We start from the raw sequence: 22186 nt of genomic DNA, 5'->3' as shown, positions 1-22186 counted from the left end.
ACTATTCAAACCAACGTTTTCATGTGCAGATTATTATTTTTGCATTGCCTCAAGGTTTTTCAGCATAGCAATCATCATATTTTTGGTAAACTATTAAGTGAGCCAAAAATTATATTAATAGAATATAGAGGATAACCTCTTTCACAGTAAACACAGGCTGCCTGATGTGCTATGCTAAACTAGAGTGAAGCCAGCAAGAACAGTTCAACAGCAATGAACAATGATATCATTTAAAGATTCTTTGAGTTGTAGTTCTGTCATTTTTACATTCTACACCAAGCACAATGTTTGACACTCAACAAGTTTATTTTTGACAATAGGTTACAATAATCACAGGCAAAGGGCTCAGCGATTGTCAAGCTAAGCAACTTCAAAAGGTTTAGTCAATAAAAAATAATAATTTGGGCTGTATTGATTCTACAAATAAAAGGCAATCAGTTGTCTGTAGCATTGCCATACTAGTGACATTTGCAACATTTGTTTAAAGATCTGTCTACTGCACATTGGAGCAGAAGACGGCAAACATGGGTAGTAGATCACTTTGCTGACGAATTGCTGATTTACTTTATATTGTATTATAGGATGAACTATTTGTGACTAATAAAACAATCTCAGGGAAGTGAGATTCAAGGCAGTTTGATCTTTGTTGTTAGTAATTTTGCCACAGTGGTTAACCCCCTGGCATCCATTAGGGATTATGATGCCAGAATTATCCTCCTCTCATCCAAAAGGGTACAGGCCCCTCCCCTGCTGAAGTCCTTATCATGGCTTCCTATAAAACAAAGAATAACTTATAAACTCCTCCTCATAACCTTCACAGCCCTTCATTCCTCTGCACCTAACTACATCTCATCTCTTGTCTCTCTATATGTTCCTGCCCGAAACCTCCGCTCCTCTCAGAGCAACCGCTTGGTTGTACCCCCCACTAGTACTGCTGTTTCCCGTTTCCCTTCTCTCTTGCGACTCCTTACATTTGGAATGCCATTCCTGAATCTCTCAGGAGAGAATCCTCCTTCAGTGTTTTTAAAACAAAACTCAAAGACTACTACAAAGAGCACCTGAACAACACCTGAACTGGCACTTATATAACAGTGTAACAAACTGTAACTACAGCACCTTAAAGGGATACTGTCATGGGAATTTTTTTTTTTTCAAAATGAATCAGTTAATAGTGCTGCTCCAGCAGAATTCTGCACTGAAATCCATTTCTCAAAAGAGCAAACAGATTTTTTTCTATTTAATTTTGAAATCTGACATGGGGCTAGACATATTGTCAATTTCCCAGCTGCCCCAAGTCATGTGACTTGTGCTCTGATAAACTTCAATCACTCTTTACTGCTGTACTGCAAGTTGGAGTGATATCACCCGCTCCCTTTTCCCCCCCAACAGCCAAACAAAAGAACAATGGGAAGGTAACCAGATAGCAGCTCCCTAACACAAGATAACAGCTGCCTGGTAGATCTAAGAACAACACTCAATAGTAAAAACCCATGTCTGACTGAGACACATTCAGTTACATTGAGAAGGAAAAACAGCAGCCTGCCAGAAAGCATTTCTCTCCTAAAGTGCAGGCACAAGTCACATGACTAGGAGCAGCTGGGAAATTGACAAAATGTCTAGCCCCATGTCAGATTTCAAAATTGAATATAAAAAAATCTGTTTGCTCTTTTGAGAAATGGATTTCAGTGCAGAATTCTGCCGGAGTAGCACTATTAACTGATGCGTTTTGAAAAAAACATGTTTTCCGATAACAGGATCCCTTTAATACCCCTCTGATTTGTGTCTGTATGTTACCCTCCCATTTAGACTGTAAGCCCTACGGGGTAGGGTCCTCTAGCCTTTTGTTTCCTTGACACTGAGAACTTAATCTGTATTGTAATTATATTTTTTATATTTATGTGAATTGTATTTCTAATACTGCACTTATTGTTACTTTTTATTCCATTGACCCCTTGTTTGTTACTACTAATTTATTGTTTTGCTGTACAGTGCTTTGCCCAGGAGCGCTTTACAAATAAAAATATACATACATACATATATGATGCACAGTTCTGGTGACAACATAAAGACCGTTCTCTAGATACGTTCCTATAATGAAAATAACTAAGGCAAGCAATTCTTTACCTGAAGTGTTTCAACCTCAGCAGAGCAACTGGCTTTATATGTTTTGTTCAGATTAAATGTTATGAGCATACAGAGACATCAAATACTGCACCATTGGTTGTGCATTTTCAGATCTTATTGAAAAAATGAATCTTGAAAATCACCTACTGTATTTAACAGCACCTTTGGCTTAAAATGAAGCACTGTGTTTTCCACGTTGACCCTTTCTTATTTGCAAGGGGGCATTTTCTCTTCACCAATGAAAATATAAACAAGTCAAAGAAACGTTTAAGACAGCCATTCCATTTCAAGTTTATCACAGGCAATATATCTAGATTCTGAACTATATAAATATAGTTATTTTTAAAGAATCTTACCCCACCCCCAATACTTTGGCTACAGTTCTGCTGTAACAAATGTAAATACAGTAGAACCCCCATTTTATTTTTTTCAAGGGACCAGAATAAAAACATGTAAAATCAGGGAAAATGTAAAACCAGGGAAATGTATTATGCATAATTTATAGGTGGGTCCACAAAAAAACAATGTAAAGTGAGGGATAACTTAAAATCGGGGGATGTAAAATTGAGGTTTCACTGTAGTGTGACCTAACTGCATTTTTCCTCAGTCCACAAAACCAGAAAAACAAGTATGTTATTAAACTGGTATCATTTTCTATTTGGAAAACAATTTCTCCTTTTTCTGTATGTTTGTAGTAAACATGATGCTTGATCTCCAGTTGCGATGACAGTTTGGCTTATTGTTAGGGTTGCCACCTTTTACGGGTACAAAAAGGGGTGTGGTGTGACATCAAAGGGGGCTGGGTTGTTCCGCAAAGGGGTGGGGCCACGGCGCGGCCAGGACAAAAAGCGAAGGATAAGCTAAATTTACAGAGGATTGGGGGCGGGCCGAGGGGTCTTTTTAAGGGTATTACAAATTTACCGGCAGCTACATTGCCGGTAAATTTATAATAACCGCCCCGGCCTTGGCAGGTGTTTTACCAGCTAGGCCGGTAAAATACCGGCCAGGTGGCAACCCTACTTATTGTCAGAATAGAGCTAACATTGTTGGGATGCCTTCAACATGAAGCTGCCTTCCATTGCCAGATTTATGTAGAAAGCCATTTGAATATTCTTAGGTCTCTGTTAAAGTGGCTAATTTTAATAGAAGATTTATGTATTATGGCTTGCCTTTGTATGTGCCTCTTGCCTTTAACCAAAAAAATTAGCAGGCATGCTGGCCCATCTGTTCTGCATTTTATTGTTCTTGAGTTCCCCAATGATGAACAAATAACTATTTTGAGGAAATAATAAATGTCAGGCTTGATTGAATGTCTACAGTTTCCTCCTCTGAGGCTAAGTGTGAAAGAATATCGGAGAACTGGCAGACAAAAGGGCATGATATTGAACATGTATCTTTGCTAGGATTTAAGGAGAAATATGTTAATTATTTTTTAAAATCCTGTTGTAAAAATCTTTATTCATTGACAAGACTTTAGATCTTTATAGCATTTGCTATTTTGCAGCATCTGGGTTTGGTTTCTTAGCTTTGATTTGGCAGCACACTCCTCTGGTTATAATGAAATGATGAGAAAGTATACAGTTTAATACTTCCCTGCTTCTCCAGTTTTGGATTCAGTCACTTAAGCTGGAAAAAAGAAGAAAAGTCTGAGTTACATAGCAGATAACAGTTAAACACCATTGTAATGGACTGCTCATATCTGTTATGTGCTATGTAACTATGTAAACTGTGCCTTTCTCCTTTTTTCCAGCTTGAATGGCTGCCCCATGGCTACACAGTCATATGAAAAAGTTTTGTTTATCATTGGCTGAGCTTTCAAAGTAGCAACTTCCTTTTAATATAAACATGCCTTATGGAAACAGTAATATTTCAGCAGTGATATAAACTTTATTAAATTAACAGAAAATATGCAATATGCATCGTAACCAAAATTAGACAGGTGCATAGATGTGTGCACCCTCAATACTTTTGAACCTCCTTTTGCAAATTTTGAGTGTCTGGATTCTGGTGGAGGTATTTTTGACCATTTGTCCATATAAAATTTCTCCAGTTCAGTTCAGGGCTACTGCTTCACTCTTCCTATTTTGAATTATCTGTATATTCCAAAAAACGATTGACAACCCTTGGACTGGGGGTTTTCTTGGGGAGAGACAACTTTATAATTCTGTTTTTCTTTATTTTTCTTTATGATTTTTTTGTTTTATAAAACAGAGCCATACACCATTGTTTATATGTGCAACCAAAACCAGTTACTTTAGACTATTCAATTATTCTCTCCTTTGCTGTGTCATGTGTGGCCGAGAGCAATGATGACTCTACCTGTCTAACATGCGTGTGCCTCATCCAGGAGTCAGGAGATGGACTCATGTGGGAGCTAGAAACTATGCTGCCAGGTTGTGAGGCATACCGTTGCAGCTTCCAACACAAGTGGCTTGGATGATTTTTTGGACAGACATAATATCAAAGGCTATTGTGATACTAAGCTCTATAGTTAGTATAGGTATGGGTATATAGAATTTAATTAAAAGTAGAGAGGGGTTTATGTATGGATGCTGGGTTTTCATTTGGAGGGGTTGAACTTGATGGACTTTGTCTTTTTTCAACCCAATTTAACTATGTAACTATGTAACTATGTAACTATGTAAGTGCCAGCATGTATCAGCCATGCCTACCGGTTGACCCATGGGCAGCATGTCATTGTTATGAGGGTGAGGCAGTGTTATGTTATGGGGTCATGCATAGGAAAGTGGTATGCCCACCTCATTGGAAGTGCTGGGTTTAATGTGCAGAAGATAGCTTGTAGTAACCATTTCATACTGCACAGATAAGTAGATGGTGTAGAACTTCACTTGACCATTGATGGTCACCTTTTCGATTCCAATGACTGTGAGCTAGATAGTCCTTATTTGATAATTGTATGCTATGCAATTGTATTATAGTGTTAGAAATACATGGCAAAATAGCATACTGGAACATTATTCATTATGCTTAATAATCTCATACTTTTCTTTATCTAAGGTGCCGTTTTTTTGCCAGTTATAAAAGTCCTGGCTCTGTTTTATTCTAACGTGCTCTTAAAATAAAGCAACAGCTGCAATTCCACATAATGTTCATCAACCTGGTATGATGTGTTTAAGTCTCTGCTCTGTGCAGTTACCATTATGAATTGGTTTTAGTGGCACAGATACAGTGATGGTGACAGGATGTAGTTCAAGGTCCCCTGTGAAATGTAGAAATATAGAACAGACAGTACAAGCAGCTGTCTGGGATGTTGTCTTTGTGATAGGGAAGTGCTGGGGGACTACCAAACTCTTTTATCTTATTGTCTCTTATGTATTTTATATGAGTAAATGAAATCAAAAAGTTGCAGCAAAATTCAGTTGACTGATCACACACACTGTATGGCAATGATTTTATAGACAGGTAGCTGATATTTCTCTAGCGATGTGATTTCCATAGTGTAATGCAATATAATTTAGTCCTGGGCATCATGTCTACTTCTGACCCTGACACTGCACAAGCTTCACTGCACTGAATTGATTGTTCAAATAGGTACGTTCTGTATTGCTGCAGCAATGTTACATAAAATGTAACATTGAATGCCCACTTCTAAGAGAGTGGTGATATGCTAGAGAAAGGAAATCTAATGTATTGTAGGAGAAATATATTGAACTGTAGAAAATATAATATGAAAACAAAGCTTGTACCTAATTTCTTGGTACCTCTTTTACAGATAAACACTGGTAGGAAGACGATCGAGGAACGGCGCTCAAGTTTAGATGCCGAGATTGATTCTCTAACAAGTATTCTTGCTGACTTGGAAAGCAGTTCACCATACAAGCCACGTACCCCACAGGTACGTAAAACCCAATATGTGTGTGTGCGCGCATACCTGTATGCACCTGGGGAAAAGGAGGACTCTGACCGCAGGGTCCGTTTCCTCTATAGTGTTGAAGTCTCCCTCCCCAGCACTTTCTTTTTCTCTAAATTGACACGCTCGGGCCTCAGCGAGCAAGCAAGCGCTGGGGTGTGGGTTGCGTGAGGAAATGCCTATGCATGCCAGGCCCTCCAACCCTCCAAATATTTTTCTGGCGGTGAGGCCCAGCGCACTGTTTTTACACCCCTGGTTTTACGAGAATGAAAATTAAAATGGAAATTGCAGATAGAACCATGAAAATATCAGTCTCCATATGCTGCATTCTATAACCTTAGATACTATTTTAAAATCATCGCTGTGCTTCAGCAGTGTATCTTATAAACACAGATAACTGAGATTTTCTAGTCAGTCTGAGGGACTCTGTGTCTTTCCTGTGTTCAATATATATGAATCATTCACAGAACAGAAGTTACAAGACCACAAAACCGTGTTGGCATTTGTGTGGGATACTAGTTTCACAACCTGAAGGGGAAAAACATTAACTTATGAAATGCCTTTACATAGCATTGGAAAATCAGTTTTCTCATTCTGCAGCATGTAAATAGTTCATGTCCTGCAAGGATTTTAATATAGTTAGAGCTGTGCCAGGGAAGGATCTTTTTAGGGTAAGGTCACACTGGGCGTTTCGAGGAGATTTAGTCGCCTGGCGACTAATCGCCTCATCTTTGCGACGACCAATCTCCCCGAATGCCTTCCCTCACTCTTGCACTGGCTAAAATGAAAAATTGCCGGCGCTAAGCATACGCACCAATACGTTTTCGGTAGTCGCCCAAAGTTGCCTTACGAGGAAACTTCGGGCAACTTCGGAAAACGAATCGCTGCCTGTGCTTAGCGCCGGCAATTTTTAATTTTAGCCAGTGCAACAGTGACCCTTAGGTACTATGTGAATAGTAGCTGTGTGAAATACCAAGTCTAGCACTGCTCTGCCAACTGCCCCTATTTTATAAGGCAGGTGAGCATTACTCACAGCAAGATCAATGATTTTGTGGCTGTAATTTAGTTTAAACGGGTGACTGAAATGGAGCCAAATCAGTCTGCAGCTTTCTAGCAATGTTACAGCTGCATTTGAAGTACAAAGGTCTTTAATTTAAATCAAATATATATTTTTAAACTTGAAGGATACATGATAATTAATTAATTAATTAATAATAGCTTGAGATAGATAGGCTGTATTCAGTCTCAGCCCACAGGGTCCAACATCCACATATCAGTAATTAAGTTTTATAATCAGATCAGGATCTTACCTCTCGCAGTAGTGTACACAGTTTGGGTGCTCTGGGCTGCTATAAATGCATAAGCATATGGCTGCCAAAGTAGAGGAGTTCCAGCCTAAAAAAAGAGCCTTGGGGGAGACACGCATATTTCTGCTGCATGTGAGATATACAATTCAACTGGGGAGGATACAAAAGCAGTTAGCTGACTACTGCTACATAGTTTTAGTAATTAAACATAGAACCAACATAGAACCAACATAGAACCAACATAGAACCAACAATGCACAGATTAGAAAACTCCACATAATGCTTTTAGTAGCTTTAATATCACATTATTGAATGTATATTTAAAGAAAGTTGCTTGGAATTACATTTTCTATAGTTAGGCAAAACTTTATTTTTGGGTTTCGATCTTCTTTAAACATGTCTATAATGGCATATCACCATTGGTTACACAAATGTTTAATCATATTTTTGTTAGTAAATGTCATTGAGGTGTAGAACACAGAATTAAAATAATGAATGGCTGTTAATTTGCATCTTCCATGCACTGGTTTTGCAATGGGCCTTTAAGCAGTAGAATGATTAAATTCTTTTTGATATGTCGCAGAATTAGCCCGTTCCTGTACTGCTTGTCTCACTATTCCCAACTGACTATTCTGTTCCCATAACTCTCAAATGTCTTTGCTTTTCCTCGAGTGACATTTCTGTGTTTGACACAAGCACACTCTATGCTATTGATTTCTTCCTCAGCGACTCGTTACACATTAAATCCTCATCATACTGTAACCAGTTGTGGAACATACTGTACTATAGCTTTCCTTCAGCCATCTTTCATTTTTTTTTTGACAAGGATAAATATGGACTGCCGGAACAGTTTGTCACAAATACAGCCGAGACAACAGCCACTTAGCTATGTAACACAGTTTACCTTATTTGTAACCTGCTTAATCCTAAATAGAGAGCAGCTAAAATAAAAAAACTGTTCCTAATTATATCTCTGAGATCTCAGAAGTATTGAGGGAAATACTCCATTCTTACAATAGCTCTCCTCTAGGAGGACAGGAGCACTTTTCCCTATAATAACTGAAATATTTGAGAACAAAGGAAATATTCTTCAAACATCATGTAGCACAATTGCATATTTTCTTCTGGCACAATTGTATATTTGCTTCTGGTGTAATAAACCATAGCATCCAACAAGCAGGTTTCATTCACTGGACTATTCAATGAACGCAATTTTAATGCTCCACTGGAAAGGAAATTTTAATAAATGCCACAAGAGTCATAGGAACCATGTGTATTTTAATGTAGTTTTTGCAGTAAGATAATGCCACAGGCATTTACCAGGCAACCAAACTAAAAATGAATGTAAAGTAAATATATAGTAACAATTAAAATGTAGCCTCAAAGAGCAATGTTTTTTTCTGTGCTCAGTGGCCCCGATTTAAAAAGTTTAAAGTCAGAACAAAAAGGCAAATGATTCAAGAACAATAAACAATGAAAACCAATTGAAAAGTTGCAAAGGATAGGCCTATCAATGACATGCTAATTGATTACTTTAAGGTGAACTACCACTTTAGGTAACCATTCCTGATAGTGTTAGATTTGGATCAATCCCATGCAAATCTAGACAGTTGTTAATTATTAATAGACAGTGCTGCTGTCTAAAGTATTTTTGTAATTTTGCACTTCTGATTTTTTTTTTTTAAAGTGCAGCAATGCAAATTGAAGTTTTTTAAATGTGACTTTTTTTTTTAGGTTCTGATAAGTGAATAGGTGTTACATATTCTGTAGCCATTCCCCACATAGTTATAGTTTGTACTCAAATGTGTAATCTTTTAGTAATATTTTGAGCAGTAACAAATGTAATAATTCGTATGTAGTACGTATGTTCCAGGTTTGCAAGCGGTTAAAATTATGCCATAGATTTTTAGACTGAATTCAGAGGGTTCATTTACAAAGCTACAAAGTACCCTGTTGCCTTTGCACCTTGCCCTACAGGTTGCTCCAGTGCCAGGCCAAGTCTATCCGTTGTCCCAGGCAACCCTGCTGGCTGTTGGTAACTTCAGTCCCCGCTGCAGCTGTGCGCAATTGTGCGCAACCGAGGACGCGCGTGCGCAATTGTGCGCAACCGAGGACGCACATGCGCAAATGTGCGCAACCAAGGACGCACGTGCGCAATTGTGCGTAACCGAGGACGCACATGCGCAATTGTGCGTAACCAAGGACACGTGTGCGTTGTCGTGCGCAAAGCACTTCGACTAAACAGAGTGCACCCGCTTTTCAATGTGGTAACACTTGCCAGACTAGGGGTAGGCTGCATATAAGGTAAGTGCCTGGGGCCCCCAAGCTTTGTGCCCTAGGCACGTGCCTCTTTTGCCTACCCCTAGTTCAGGCCCTGGGTTGCTCTTATTGGCAGTATAGTATTCAGTAAGTGTTTTGTAGCATTTAGCCATCCTCTGAAATGCTTGAGCATCATTCAGAAAACCAGTCTATAGAGTCCCAAGCATTGCAAGAGCTCTGTCCTTAAACGAGACATTTTATGTAAAAAAAAAAGAATGTAGCAGTGCATTATACTCATTTATATATAGAAGAATTGTGCATCAAAAAGTAGTGTTTCAGGCTGTTTTATTGAATATTTCGTAAAAACCCCTAATAGTCCCTCCTTTCCCTTCCTGCTTCCTGAATTCCCAGGCTGTGCAGGGGAGCCAGCAACTCTCAACTCACTGCACTGTAGGACAGGAACCAATCAGCAGCTAGCAGGACCTGATAGGGAACTGAAGCCTGTCTGTGCTTGTGTAACTGCAGGGCTGTGATTGGCTGTCCCCCTCCTACTGTGCTTCTGGCAAGGACTGTTAGGACACACCCACCCCTGTTTAGAAACAGGGACATAGACCAAAGAACATCTATAGGGAGCTCTGAAAAAGGGGCTATTTTTAAAGATAATATAAATTTTTAGCACCATGTAAAGGCAACCCCATATACTATTTATAATTGCCTACAAAATTAGGGTTTTTTCATTTATCCTATATTTCTCCTTTAATACCTGCCTATAGATACAAGTGCAAGGTACACGAGTAATTGATATTGCAATAAATGGAACCCTTTGGTTTATTATAAGGCCTTGACCTGTTTGTTCTGGAGCCACTCCAGTATTGCTTTTATCTTGTGTTTAGCATCATTGTCCTGTTGTAAGATATATGGCCATGCTTTAGTTTTTTAGTAGACTGTGACAGGCATTTAGCATCATCCTTTTTCCCTAGATACCTAGACCCTGCTGATAAAACACTACAGCATGATGCCGCCACCTCCTTACTTCTCTCTAGGTATGCATCTAGCATTCTCCAACATAACACTGGCCTCAAAATTAGGGTGCCATAAAAGAACCATGTTAAAGGGGACCTGTCTTTTAGCCATAAAAAGAGCTGTATAATAAAATAATAAAATTCAAATTCAAAATGAAACCCATATTCTTATTTTGTTTTTTTTTTATTCATTAAAACAACCATACCTGTTATATTAGGCAGGCCCGGACTGGCAATCTGTGGGTTCTGGCAAATAGAGATGTCGCGAACTGTTCGCCGGCGAACTTGTTCGCGCGAACATCGGGTGTTCGCGCTCGCCGGAAGTTCGCGAACGTCGCGCGACGTTCGCCATTTTGGGTTCGCCATTGTTGGCGCTTTTTTTTGCCCTCTCACCCCAGACCAGCAGGTACATGGCAGCCAATCAGGAAGCTCTCCCCTGGACCACTCCCCTTCCCTATAAAAACCGAAGCCCTGCAGCGTTTTTTCACTCTGCCTGTGTGTGCTGAAGAGATAGTGTAGGGAGAGAGCTGCTGCCTGTTAGTGATTTCAGGGACAGTTGAAAGTTTGCTGGCTAGTAATCGTTTTGATACTGCTCTGTTATTGGAGGGACAGAAGTCTGCAGGGGTTTGAGGGACATTTAAGCTTAGGTAGCTTTGCTGGCTAGTAATCTACCTTCTACTGCAGTGCTCTGTATGTAGCTGCAGTGGGCAGCTGTCCTGCTTCTGATCTCATCTGCTGACTGCTGCAATAACAGTAGTCCTTGTAAGGACTGCTTTTATTTATTTTTTTGTTGTTTTACTACTACTACTACTACTACTACTATAAGAGCCCAGTGCTATTAGTCTAGCAGTGTTGGGGAGTGGGACTGGTGTGCTAATCTGCTGCTCCTAGTAGTTCAGCAGCACCAACTTTAATTTTTTTTTTTTAATATTCATTTTTTTTTTATTTTACTTTTTTTTATTTTACTACCGCTGTAGTAGTGTATAAGTTGACCTTTTAGGCATTATTTGCCCTGTAGGCATTATTTGCACACTGTTTTCTTCAACCCGCCATCGAGCTGTGTGACCTTGTTCACATTCTGTCTAAATATCCATAATATTACCGTCTCCAGAAAAAACACCGGAGTCACTTTTTTCAAGCAGCCATAATATATTTTACGTAATCCGTATCCACCGCTGTAGTAGTGTATACGTTGGCCTTGTAGGCATTATTTGCACACTGTTTTCTTCAACCCGCCATCGAGCTGTGTGACCTTGTTCACATTCTGTCTAAATATCCATAATATTACCGTCTCCAGAAAAAACACCGGAGTCACTTTTTTCAAGCAGCCATAATATATTTTACGTAATCCGTATCCACCGCTGTAGTAGTGTATACGTTGGCCTTGTAGGCATTATTTGCACACTGTTTTCTTCAACCCGCCATCGAGCTGTGTGACCTTGTTCCCATTCTGTCTAAATATCCATAATATTACCGTCTCCAGAAAAAACACCGGAGTCACTTTTTTCAAGCAGCATTCATATATTTTACGTAATCCGTATCCACCGCTGTAGTAGTGTATACGTTGGCCTTGTAGGCATTATTTGCACACTGTTTTCTTCAACCCGCCATCGAGCTGTGTGACCTTGTTCACATTCTGTCTAAATATCCATAATATTACCGTCTCCAGAAAAAACACCGGAGTCACTTTTTTCAAGCAGCCATAATATATTTTACGTAATCCGTATCCACCGCTGTAGTAGTGTATACGTTGGCCTTGTAGGCATTATTTGCACACTGTTTTCTTCAACCCGCCATCGAGCTGTGTGACCTTGTTCCCATTCTGTCTAAATATCCATAATATTACCGTCTCCAGAAAAAACACCGGAGTCACTTTTTTCAAGCAGCATTCATATATTTTACGTAATCCGTATCCACCGCTGTAGTAGTGTATACGTTGGCCTTGTAGGCATTATTTGCACACTGTTTTCTTCAACCCGCCATCGAGCTGTGTGACCTTGTTCACATTCTGTCTAAATATCCATAATATTACCGTCTCCAGAAAAAACACCGGAGTCACTTTTTTCAAGCAGCATTCATATATTTTACGTAATCCGTATCCACCGCTGTAGTAGTGTATACGTTGGCCTTGTAGGCATTATTTGCACACTGTTTTCTTCAACCCGCCATCGAGCTGTGTGACCTTGTTCACATTCTGTCTAAATATCCATAATATTACCGTCTCCAGAAAAAACACCGGAGTCACTTTTTTCAAGCAGCATTCATATATTTTACGTAATCCGTATCCACCGCTGTAGTAGTGTATACGTTGGCCTTGTAGGCATTATTTGCACACTGTTTTCTTCAACCCGCCATCGAGCTGTGTGACCTTGTTCACATTCTGTCTAAATATCCATAATATTACCGTCTCCAGAAAAAACACCGGAGTCACTTTTTTCAAGCAGCCATAATATATTTTACGTAATCCGTATCCACCGCTGTAGTAGTGTATACGTTGACCTTGTAGGCATTATTTGCACACTGTTTTCTTCAACCCGCCATCGAGCTGTGTGACCTTGTTCACATTTTGTCTAAATATTGATAATATTATCGTCTCTAGAAAAACCACTTGAGTTACTTTTTTTCAAGCAGCATTCATATATTTTACGTAATCCGTATCCACCGCTGTAGTAGTGTATACGTTGACCTTGTAGGCATTATTTGCACAGTGTTTTCTTCAACCCGCCATCGAGCTGTGTGAGCTTGTTCACATTTTGTCTAAATATTGATAATATTATCGTCTCTAGAAAAACCACTTGAGTTACTTTTTTTCAAGCAGCATTCATATATTTTACGTAATCCGTATCCACCGCTGTAGTAGTGTATACGTTGGCCTTGTAGGCATTATTTGCACACTGTTTTCTTCAACCCGCCATCGAGCTGTGTGACCTTGTTCACATTCTGTCTAAATATCCATAATATTACCGTCTCCAGAAAAAACACCGGAGTCACTTTTTTCAAGCAGCATTCATATATTTTACGTAATCCGTATCCACCGCTGTAGTAGTGTATACGTTGGCCTTGTAGGCATTATTTGCACACTGTTTTCTTCAACCCGCCATCGAGCTGTGTGACCTTGTTCACATTCTGTCTAAATATCCATAATATTACCGTCTCCAGAAAAAACACCGGAGTCACTTTTTTCAAGCAGCCATAATATATTTTACGTAATCCGTATCCACCGCTGTAGTAGTGTATACGTTGACCTTGTAGGCATTATTTGCACACTGTTTTCTTCAACCCGCCATCGAGCTGTGTGACCTTGTTCCCATTCTGTCTAAATATCCATAATATTACCGTCTCCAGAAAAAACACCGGAGTCACTTTTTTCAAGCAGCATTCATATATTTTACGTAATCCGTATCCACCGCTGTAGTAGTGTATACGTTGGCCTTGTAGGCATTATTTGCACACTGTTTTCTTCAACCCGCCATCGAGCTGTGTGACCTTGTTCACATTCTGTCTAAATATCCATAATATTACCGTCTCCAGAAAAAACACCGGAGTCACTTTTTTCAAGCAGCATTCATATATTTTACGTAATCCGTATCCACCGCTGTAGTAGTGTATACGTTGGCCTTGTAGGCATTATTTGCACACTGTTTTCTTCAACCCGCCATCGAGCTGTGTGACCTTGTTCACATTCTGTCTAAATATCCATAATATTACCGTCTCCAGAAAAAACACCGGAGTCACTTTTTTCAAGCAGCATTCATATATTTTACGTAATCCGTATCCACCGCTGTAGTAGTGTATACGTTGGCCTTGTAGGCATTATTTGCACACTGTTTTCTTCAACCCGCCATCGAGCTGTGTGACCTTGTTCACATTCTGTCTAAATATCCATAATATTACCGTCTCCAGAAAAAACACCGGAGTCACTTTTTTCAAGCAGCCATAATATATTTTACGTAATCCGTATCCACCGCTGTAGTAGTGTATACGTTGACCTTGTAGGCATTATTTGCACACTGTTTTCTTCAACCCGCCATCGAGCTGTGTGACCTTGTTCACATTTTGTCTAAATATTGATAATATTATCGTCTCTAGAAAAACCACTTGAGTTACTTTTTTTCAAGCAGCATTCATATATTTTACGTAATCCGTATCCACCGCTGTAGTAGTGTATACGTTGACCTTGTAGGCATTATTTGCACAGTGTTTTCTTCAACCCGCCATCGAGCTGTGTGAGCTTGTTCACATTTTGTCTAAATATTGATAATATTATCGTCTCTAGAAAAACCACTTGAGTTACTTTTTTTCAAGCAGCATTCATATATTTTACGTAATCCGTATCCACCGCTGTAGTAGTGTATACGTTGGCCTTGTAGGCATTATTTGCACACTGTTTTCTTCAACCCGCCATCGAGCTGTGTGACCTTGTTCACATTCTGTCTAAATATCCATAATATTACCGTCTCCAGAAAAAACACCGGAGTCACTTTTTCAAGCAGCATTCATATATTTTACGTAATCGTATCCACCGCTGTAGTAGTGTATACGTTGGCCTTGTAGGCATTATTTGCACACTGTTTTCTTCAACCCGCCATCGAGCTGTGTGACCTTGTTCACATTCTGTCTAAATATCCATAATATTACCGTCTCCAGAAAAAACACCGGAGTCACTTTTTTCAAGCAGCCATAATATATTTTACGTAATCCGTATCCACCGCTGTAGTAGTGTATACATTGACCTTGTAGGCATTATTTGCACACTGTTTTCTTCAACCCGCCATCGAGCTGTGTGACCTTGTTCACATTCTGTCTAAATATCCATAATATTACCGTCTCCAGAAAAAACACCGGAGTCACTTTTTTCAAGCAGCCATAATATATTTTACGTAATCCGTATCCACCGCTGTAGTAGTGTATACGTTGACCTTGTAGGCATTATTTGCACACTGTTTTCTTCAACCCGCCATCGAGCTGTGTGACCTTGTTCACATTTTGTCTAAATATTGATAATATTATCGTCTCTAGAAAAACCACTTGAGTTACTTTTTTTCAAGCAGCATTCATATATTTTACGTAATCCGTATCCACCGCTGTAGTAGTGTATACGTTGACCTTGTAGGCATTATTTGCACACTGTTTTCTTCAACCCGCCATCGAGCTGTGTGAGCTTGTTCACATTTTGTCTAAATATTGATAATATTATCGTCTCTAGAAAAACCACTTGAGTTACTTTTTTTCAAGCAGCATTCATATATTTTACGTAATCCGTATCCACCGCTGTAGTAGTGTATACGTTGACCTTGTAGGCATTATTTGCACAGTGTTTTCTTCAACCCGCCATCGAGCTGTGTGAGCTTGTTCACATTTTGTCTAAATATTGATAATATTATCGTCTCTAGAAAAACCACTTGAGTTACTTTTTTTCAAGCAGCATTCATATATTTTACGTAATCCGTATCCACCGCTGTAGTAGTGTATACGTTGACCTTGTAGGCATTATTTGCACAGTGTTTTCTTCAACCCGCCATCGAGCTGTGTGACCTTGTTCACATTTTGTCTAAATATTGATAATATTATCGTCTCTAGAAAAACCACTTGAGTTACTTTTTTTCAAGCAGCATTCATATATTTTACGTAATCCGTATCCACCGCTGTAGTAGTGTATACGTTGACTTTGTAGGCATTATTTGCACAGTGTTTTCTTCAACCCGCCATCTAGCTGTGTGTATTATCGTTTCCAGAAAAACCAACTGAGTTTTTGTTGTTGTTGTTGTTTTTTTAAAAATAATGCCAGGCAAAGGCAGGCCGCCACGCAGAGGCCGTGCTAGGGGCCGTGCTGCTATGCAATCCTGTGGCCCTAGCAAATTGCCCAGTTTTAAAAAGCCAATGACCCTGAACTCCCAAAATGCTGAAGAGGTAGTTGACTGGCTTACACAGCACACCCCATCCTCTACCGTTTCTAACTTTACCACAACATCCTCCTCATCCTCCACTGCTGTGGCCACCCCACGTAACACTTCCTCCACCACCGGTGCCCCTTCTTCACTGGGGTCAGAGGAGTTATTTTCCCATGAGTTTCTTGAACTGAGTAATGCGCAACCATTATTGCCAGAAGAAGATGAAGGAGATGAGGACCTTACACCAGATTTAATTCTGGCAGAGAACACGATAGAGATGGACATAATGAGTGATGAGGAGGAGGTCCCCGCTGCTGCTTCCTTCTGTGATGTGTCAGAAGAAATTGATGCATCTGAGGAGAATGATGATGAGGAGATTGATGTTTTGTGGGTGCCTAGTAGAAGAGAGCAAGAGGAGGGTAGTTCAGATGGAGAGACGGAGAGTCAGAGAGGCAGTAGGAGAATAAGACTTAGAAGAAGCAGGGAGGACAGCCCGCAGGGATCAGTAGGGCAACAACATGTATCGGCACCTGTGTTCAGCCGGCCAACGCACCCGCCATTGCCGCCAATACCGCCAACTCCGCCAACTTCTACTGTTACCGCCAGATCGCACACTTCCAAAAAGTCAGCAGTGTGGGATTTTTTTAATGTGTGTGCCTCTGACAAAAGCATTGTAATTTGCAATGAGTGCAGTCAGAAACTGAGCCTTGGTAAGCCCAACAGCCACATAGGTACAACTTCTATGCGAAGGCACATGAGCGGCAAGCACAAAGCACTTTGGGAGCAACACCTCAAAGGCAACAGGCAAACTAAAAGCCACACTCCTTCTGGTCCAGCATCTTACTGCTCTACCTCTGCTCTCCTTGACCCGTCTGAACCACCCTCCACTCCGCCTTCCACCTTGACCACCTGTTCCCATTCCCAGTCATCTGCCACCAGCCAAGTTTCTGTGAAGGCCATGTTTGAGCGTAAGAAGCCAATGTCTGACTGTCACCCCCTTGCCCGGCGTCTGACAGCTGGCTTGTCTGCACTCTTAGCCCGCCAGCTTTTACCATACCAGCTGGTGGACTCTGAGGCCTTCCGCAAATTTGTAGCAATTGGGACACCGCAGTGGAAGGTACCCAGCCGCAATTTTTTTTCTAAAAAGGGAATACCACACCTGTACCAACATGTGCAGAGCCAAGTTACCGCATCTCTGTCACTTAGTGTTGGGCCAAAGGTCCATATGACTACTGACGCATGGTCCTCCAAGCATGGTCAGGGCAGGTATGTCACCTACACTGCCCACTGGGTGAACTTGGTAATGGCTGGGAAGCAGGGAATGGGTAGCTCAACAACAACAGTGGAGTTGGTGTCACCGCCACGGATTGCACGCGGTTCTGCCACCACCTCTACTCCTCCATCGCTCTCTACCTCGTCTTCTTCTTCTTCTTACTCTGCTGCTGGGTCCTCCTTCTCCTCCTCCACACCTGTGCACCCCCAGCTCCCCCTAGGCTATTCGACGTGCCAGGTACGCCGTTGTCACGCTGTCTTGGGGATGACGTGCCTGGAAAGCAAAAACCATACCGGATCTGTACTCCTGTCATCTCTGCAGTCACAGGCCGATCGGTGGCTGACCCCACACCAACTGCAGATCGGAAAAGTGGTGTGTGACAATGGAAGCAATCTGTTGGCAGCGTTGAGACTAGGCAATTTAACACATGTGCCCTGCATGGCACATGTGTTAAATTTAATAGTCCAACGTTTTGTCTCCAAGTACCCAGGATTCCAGGACGTTCTCACCCAGTCCAGAAAGGTGTCGGCCCATTTCAGACGTTCCTACACAGCCATGGCACGCCTTGCTGACATTCAGCAGCGCTACAACATGCCAGTCAGGCGTTTGATTTCTGACAGCCAGACTCGCTGGAATTCAACGCTCCTTATGTTGGAACGTCTGCTGCAACAACAAAGGGCCGTCAACGAGTACCTTTTTGAACTGGGTGGTAGGACTGGATCTGCACAGCTGGGGATTTTTTTCCCCGTTACTGGGTGCTTATGCGCGATGCCTGCAGGCTCATGCGACCTTTTGAAGAGGTGACAAATATGGTCAGTCGCACCGAAGGCACCATCAGCGACCTAATACCCTTCGCTTTATTCCTGGAGCGTGCCGTGCGACGAGTGACAGATGAGGCTGTAGACCAGCGTGACGAGGAGCTGGAAGCGCACGATTTCTGGTCGGAATCACCAGAACGAACCCAGGCACATGCTGCAACGCAGGGAGAGGTGCCAGAAGTGGAGTCAGAGGAGGAAGGTGGCTTTGTGGAGGAGGAGGAGGAGGACCAACAGGAGCAGGCTTCCCAGGGGGCTAGTGGTGACCTTTTGGGGACCCCTGGTCTTGTACGTGGCTGGGGGGAGGAGACCGTGGATGATGCAGTCCTTGATAATGAGGAAGCGGAGATGGATAGCTCTGCATCCAACCTTGTGAGAATGGGGTCTTTCATGCTGTCATGCCTGTTGAAGGACCCCCGTATCAAGAGGCTTAAGGAGAAGGACCTGTACTGGGTCGCAACGCTACTAGACCCTCGGTACAAGCATAAAGTGTCAGAAATGTTACCAACATACCACAAGTCCGAAAAGATGCAGCATTTACAAACCAGCCTGCAAAACATGTTGTACAATGCTTTTAAGGGTGATGTCACTTCAGGAACTCATCAACATTCCAGGGGCAGAGGTGCCAGTAATCCTGCCACGAGCACACCTGCAAGGACAAAGCCCTTTGGCCAGTCTGTAACGTCAGACATGCAAATGTTTTTCTGTCCAAGGCAGCGCCACAACCCTTCTGGATCCACCCTCAAAGAACGCCTCGACCGGCAGGTAGCGGACTACCTGGCATTAACTGCAGATATCGACACTCTGAGGAGCGATGAACCCCTGGACTACTGGGTGCGCAGGCTTGATCTGTGGCCAGAGCTGTCACAATTTGCCATGAACCTCTTGTCTTGCCCAGCCTCAAGTGTGCTCTCAGAAAGGACCTTCAGTGCAGCAGGAGGGATTGTAACTGAGAAGAGAACTCGCCTAGGTCACAAAAGTGTCGATTACCTGACCTTTATTAAAATGAATGAGGGGTGGATCTCGGAGGGTTACTGCACGCCGGAAGACTTGTTCTGACTTCTATGCAGCTGTCCTTCTCTTCAAGCCTCATGACTCCACACACAGCTGTCCTTTAGCGTCCTCCTCCTCCCTCCGCCACCGTTACAAACTAGGGTGCAAACCCTACTGGTTTAATTTTTTCTGGCCTCTGTGCTTCAGTGGCTGCGACCAAAAAAATGCCTATTTTCTGCATTTATATGACATAATTTTTCTGGCCTCTGTGCTTCAGTGGCTGCAACCAAAAAAATTTATATTTTCAGCATTTATATGGCATAATTTTTCTGTCAACTGTGCTTCAGTGGCTGCGACCAAAAAAATGCATATTTTCTGCATTTATATGGCATAATTTTTCTGGCCTCTGTGCTTCAGTGGCTGCAACCAAAAAAATTACTATTTTCAGCATTTATATGGCATAATTTTTCTGGCAACTGTGCTTCAGTGGCTGCGACCAAAAAAATGCATATTTTCTGCATTTATATGGCATAATTTTTCTGGCCTCTGTGCTTCAGTGGCTGCAACCAAAAAAATATATATTTTCAGCATTTATAAGGCATAATTTTTCTGTCAACTGTGCTTCAGTGGCTGCGACCAAAAAAATGCATATTTTCTGCATTTATATGGCATAATTTTTCTGGCCTCTGTGCTTCAGTGGCTGCAACCAAAAAAATTTATATTTTCAGCATTTATATGGCATAATTTTTCTGGCAACTGTGCTTCAGTGGCTGCGACCAAAAAAATGACTATTTTCAGCATTTATATGGCATATTTTTTCTGGCCTCTGTGCTTCAGTGGCTGTGGCCAAAAAAACTGGGCAAACAATGCCTACAAGGTCAACGACGTTGACCTTGTAGGCATTGTTTGCCCAGTTTTTTTTGGCCACAGCCACTGAAGCACAGAGGCCAGAAAAAATATGCCATATAAATGCTGAAAATAGTCATTTTTTGCCATACGTTGACTCAACGTATATGGCAAAAAATGACTATTTTCAGCATTTATGTGGCATATTTTTTCTGGCAACTGTGCTTCAGTGGCTGCAACCAAAAAAACTGGGCAAACAATGTCTACAAGGTCAACGTATGGCGAAAAATTACTATTTTCAGCATTTATATGGCATATTTTTTCTGGCAACTGTGCTTCAGTGGCTGCGTCCAAAAAAACTGGGCAAACAATGTCTACAAGGTCAACGTATGGCGAAAAATGACTATTTTCAGCATTTATATGGCATATTTTTTCTGGCAACTGTGCTTCAGTGGCTGCGTCCAAAAAAACTGGGCAAACAATGCCTACAAGGTCAACGTATGGCAGTTGTTTAAAGAGAACAGTAGATTACTAGCCAGCAAAGCTACCTAAGCTAAAATGTCCCTCAAATCCCTGCAGACTTCTGTCCCTCCAATACAGAGCAGTATCAAGCAGATTACTAGCCAGCAAACTTACTATCATCTGTCCCTGAAATCACTAACAGCTCTCCCCCTACACTATCTCTTCCAAGCACACACAGGCAGATTTTTCAGATACATTTTTGCCCTTGATCCCCCTCTGGCATGCCACTGTCCAGGTCGTTGCACCCTTTAAACAACTTTAAAATCATTTTTCTGGCCAGAAATGTCTTTTCTAGATGTTAAAGTTCGCCTTCCCATTGAAGTCTATGGGGTTCGCGAACCGTTCGCGAACCGCTCGCATTTTTGCGCAAGTTCGCGAATATGTTCGCGAACTTTTTTTCCGACGTTCGCTACATCCCTACTGGCAAATGCCAGAGTGGCTGCTATAAGGTACCATAGAAAGTCAGTATTTAGTGGGCTGGTGGGAGCTGTTTGGGCCTCTGTGTACCTGAAATGCCAGGGCCTGTTTTGACTCTAAGTCCAGCCCTGATATAAGGTATATAAAAATCTTAGCTGTCAATCATATATTGCCTGCTGTGCTTCTATGCTTGAGGCATTGCAGGGTAGGCAATTACTTTCACGTTTGATTCTGCACTTCCTAGATGTCACTGACCTCCTTATATTCACTCTTCCTTGTCCAGGTTTATAAATGTGTAGCATGGGCAATTTTGGATTGATGCAAAGCTTGTCTTAGTAGATCACACTGCCTTGCTTGCTGTGTTTTTTAAATTCCAAGACTGAAGGAAGTTCTAGCGTGTTCAATCTGAAAAAGGAGAAACTGCACAGGTTACATAGTAGATAAGCTCCATAGAATATATATAAATTGCAGCACTCCAGGTTTTTTCATTAAAACCGCAAAAGATCGGACACAAAAGATCCTTTTTCAAGCTAGCAAAGCATCATTGTAACTTCCTTTTATACCCAAATCCACTAGTGGCCATCACCAAGAATTAAATGTATTGAGACATTCATATTATGTGATTTGTATCTAGTTCAGATACGACTAAACAACACCGTTGTTTACATATATTGCATCATGTCTAGTTTTATATAACAATATTAAACATTATGTTTTATCATATTACAAATAATGCATATTATATTTTATTCTGTCTCTCCCATCGATGGATCTTGTTGATGTTCTATAGAGAATAAAGAGTACAAAGTGATTAAGACCAATTTAAAACAGAGAATAAAATTATTT

At 41.2% G+C, this 22186-nt stretch overlaps 1 protein-coding gene across 11 annotated transcripts in view; it reads left to right on the top strand.

Moving 5' to 3' along the window:
• LOC108718052 (lipoma-preferred partner homolog) overlaps positions 1-22186 on the top strand; it is a 221653-nt gene that overhangs the window by 119516 nt on the left and 79951 nt on the right. For all 11 annotated transcript variants that reach the window (XM_041564759.1, XM_018265625.2, XM_018265624.2 and 8 more), the window contains one exon: positions 5858-5980. In XM_041564759.1, coding sequence (XP_041420693.1) covers positions 5858-5980 — 123 coding nt within the window. The remainder of the gene's footprint in view (positions 1-5857; positions 5981-22186) is intronic.

Source organism: Xenopus laevis, chromosome 5S (genome assembly GCF_017654675.1).
Source record: "Xenopus laevis strain J_2021 chromosome 5S, Xenopus_laevis_v10.1, whole genome shotgun sequence".
Classification (NCBI taxonomy): Eukaryota; Metazoa; Chordata; class Amphibia; order Anura; family Pipidae; genus Xenopus; species Xenopus laevis.
The sequence above is the reverse complement of the archived record's forward strand: the minus strand, read 5'-3'. Positions and strand labels throughout refer to the sequence as shown.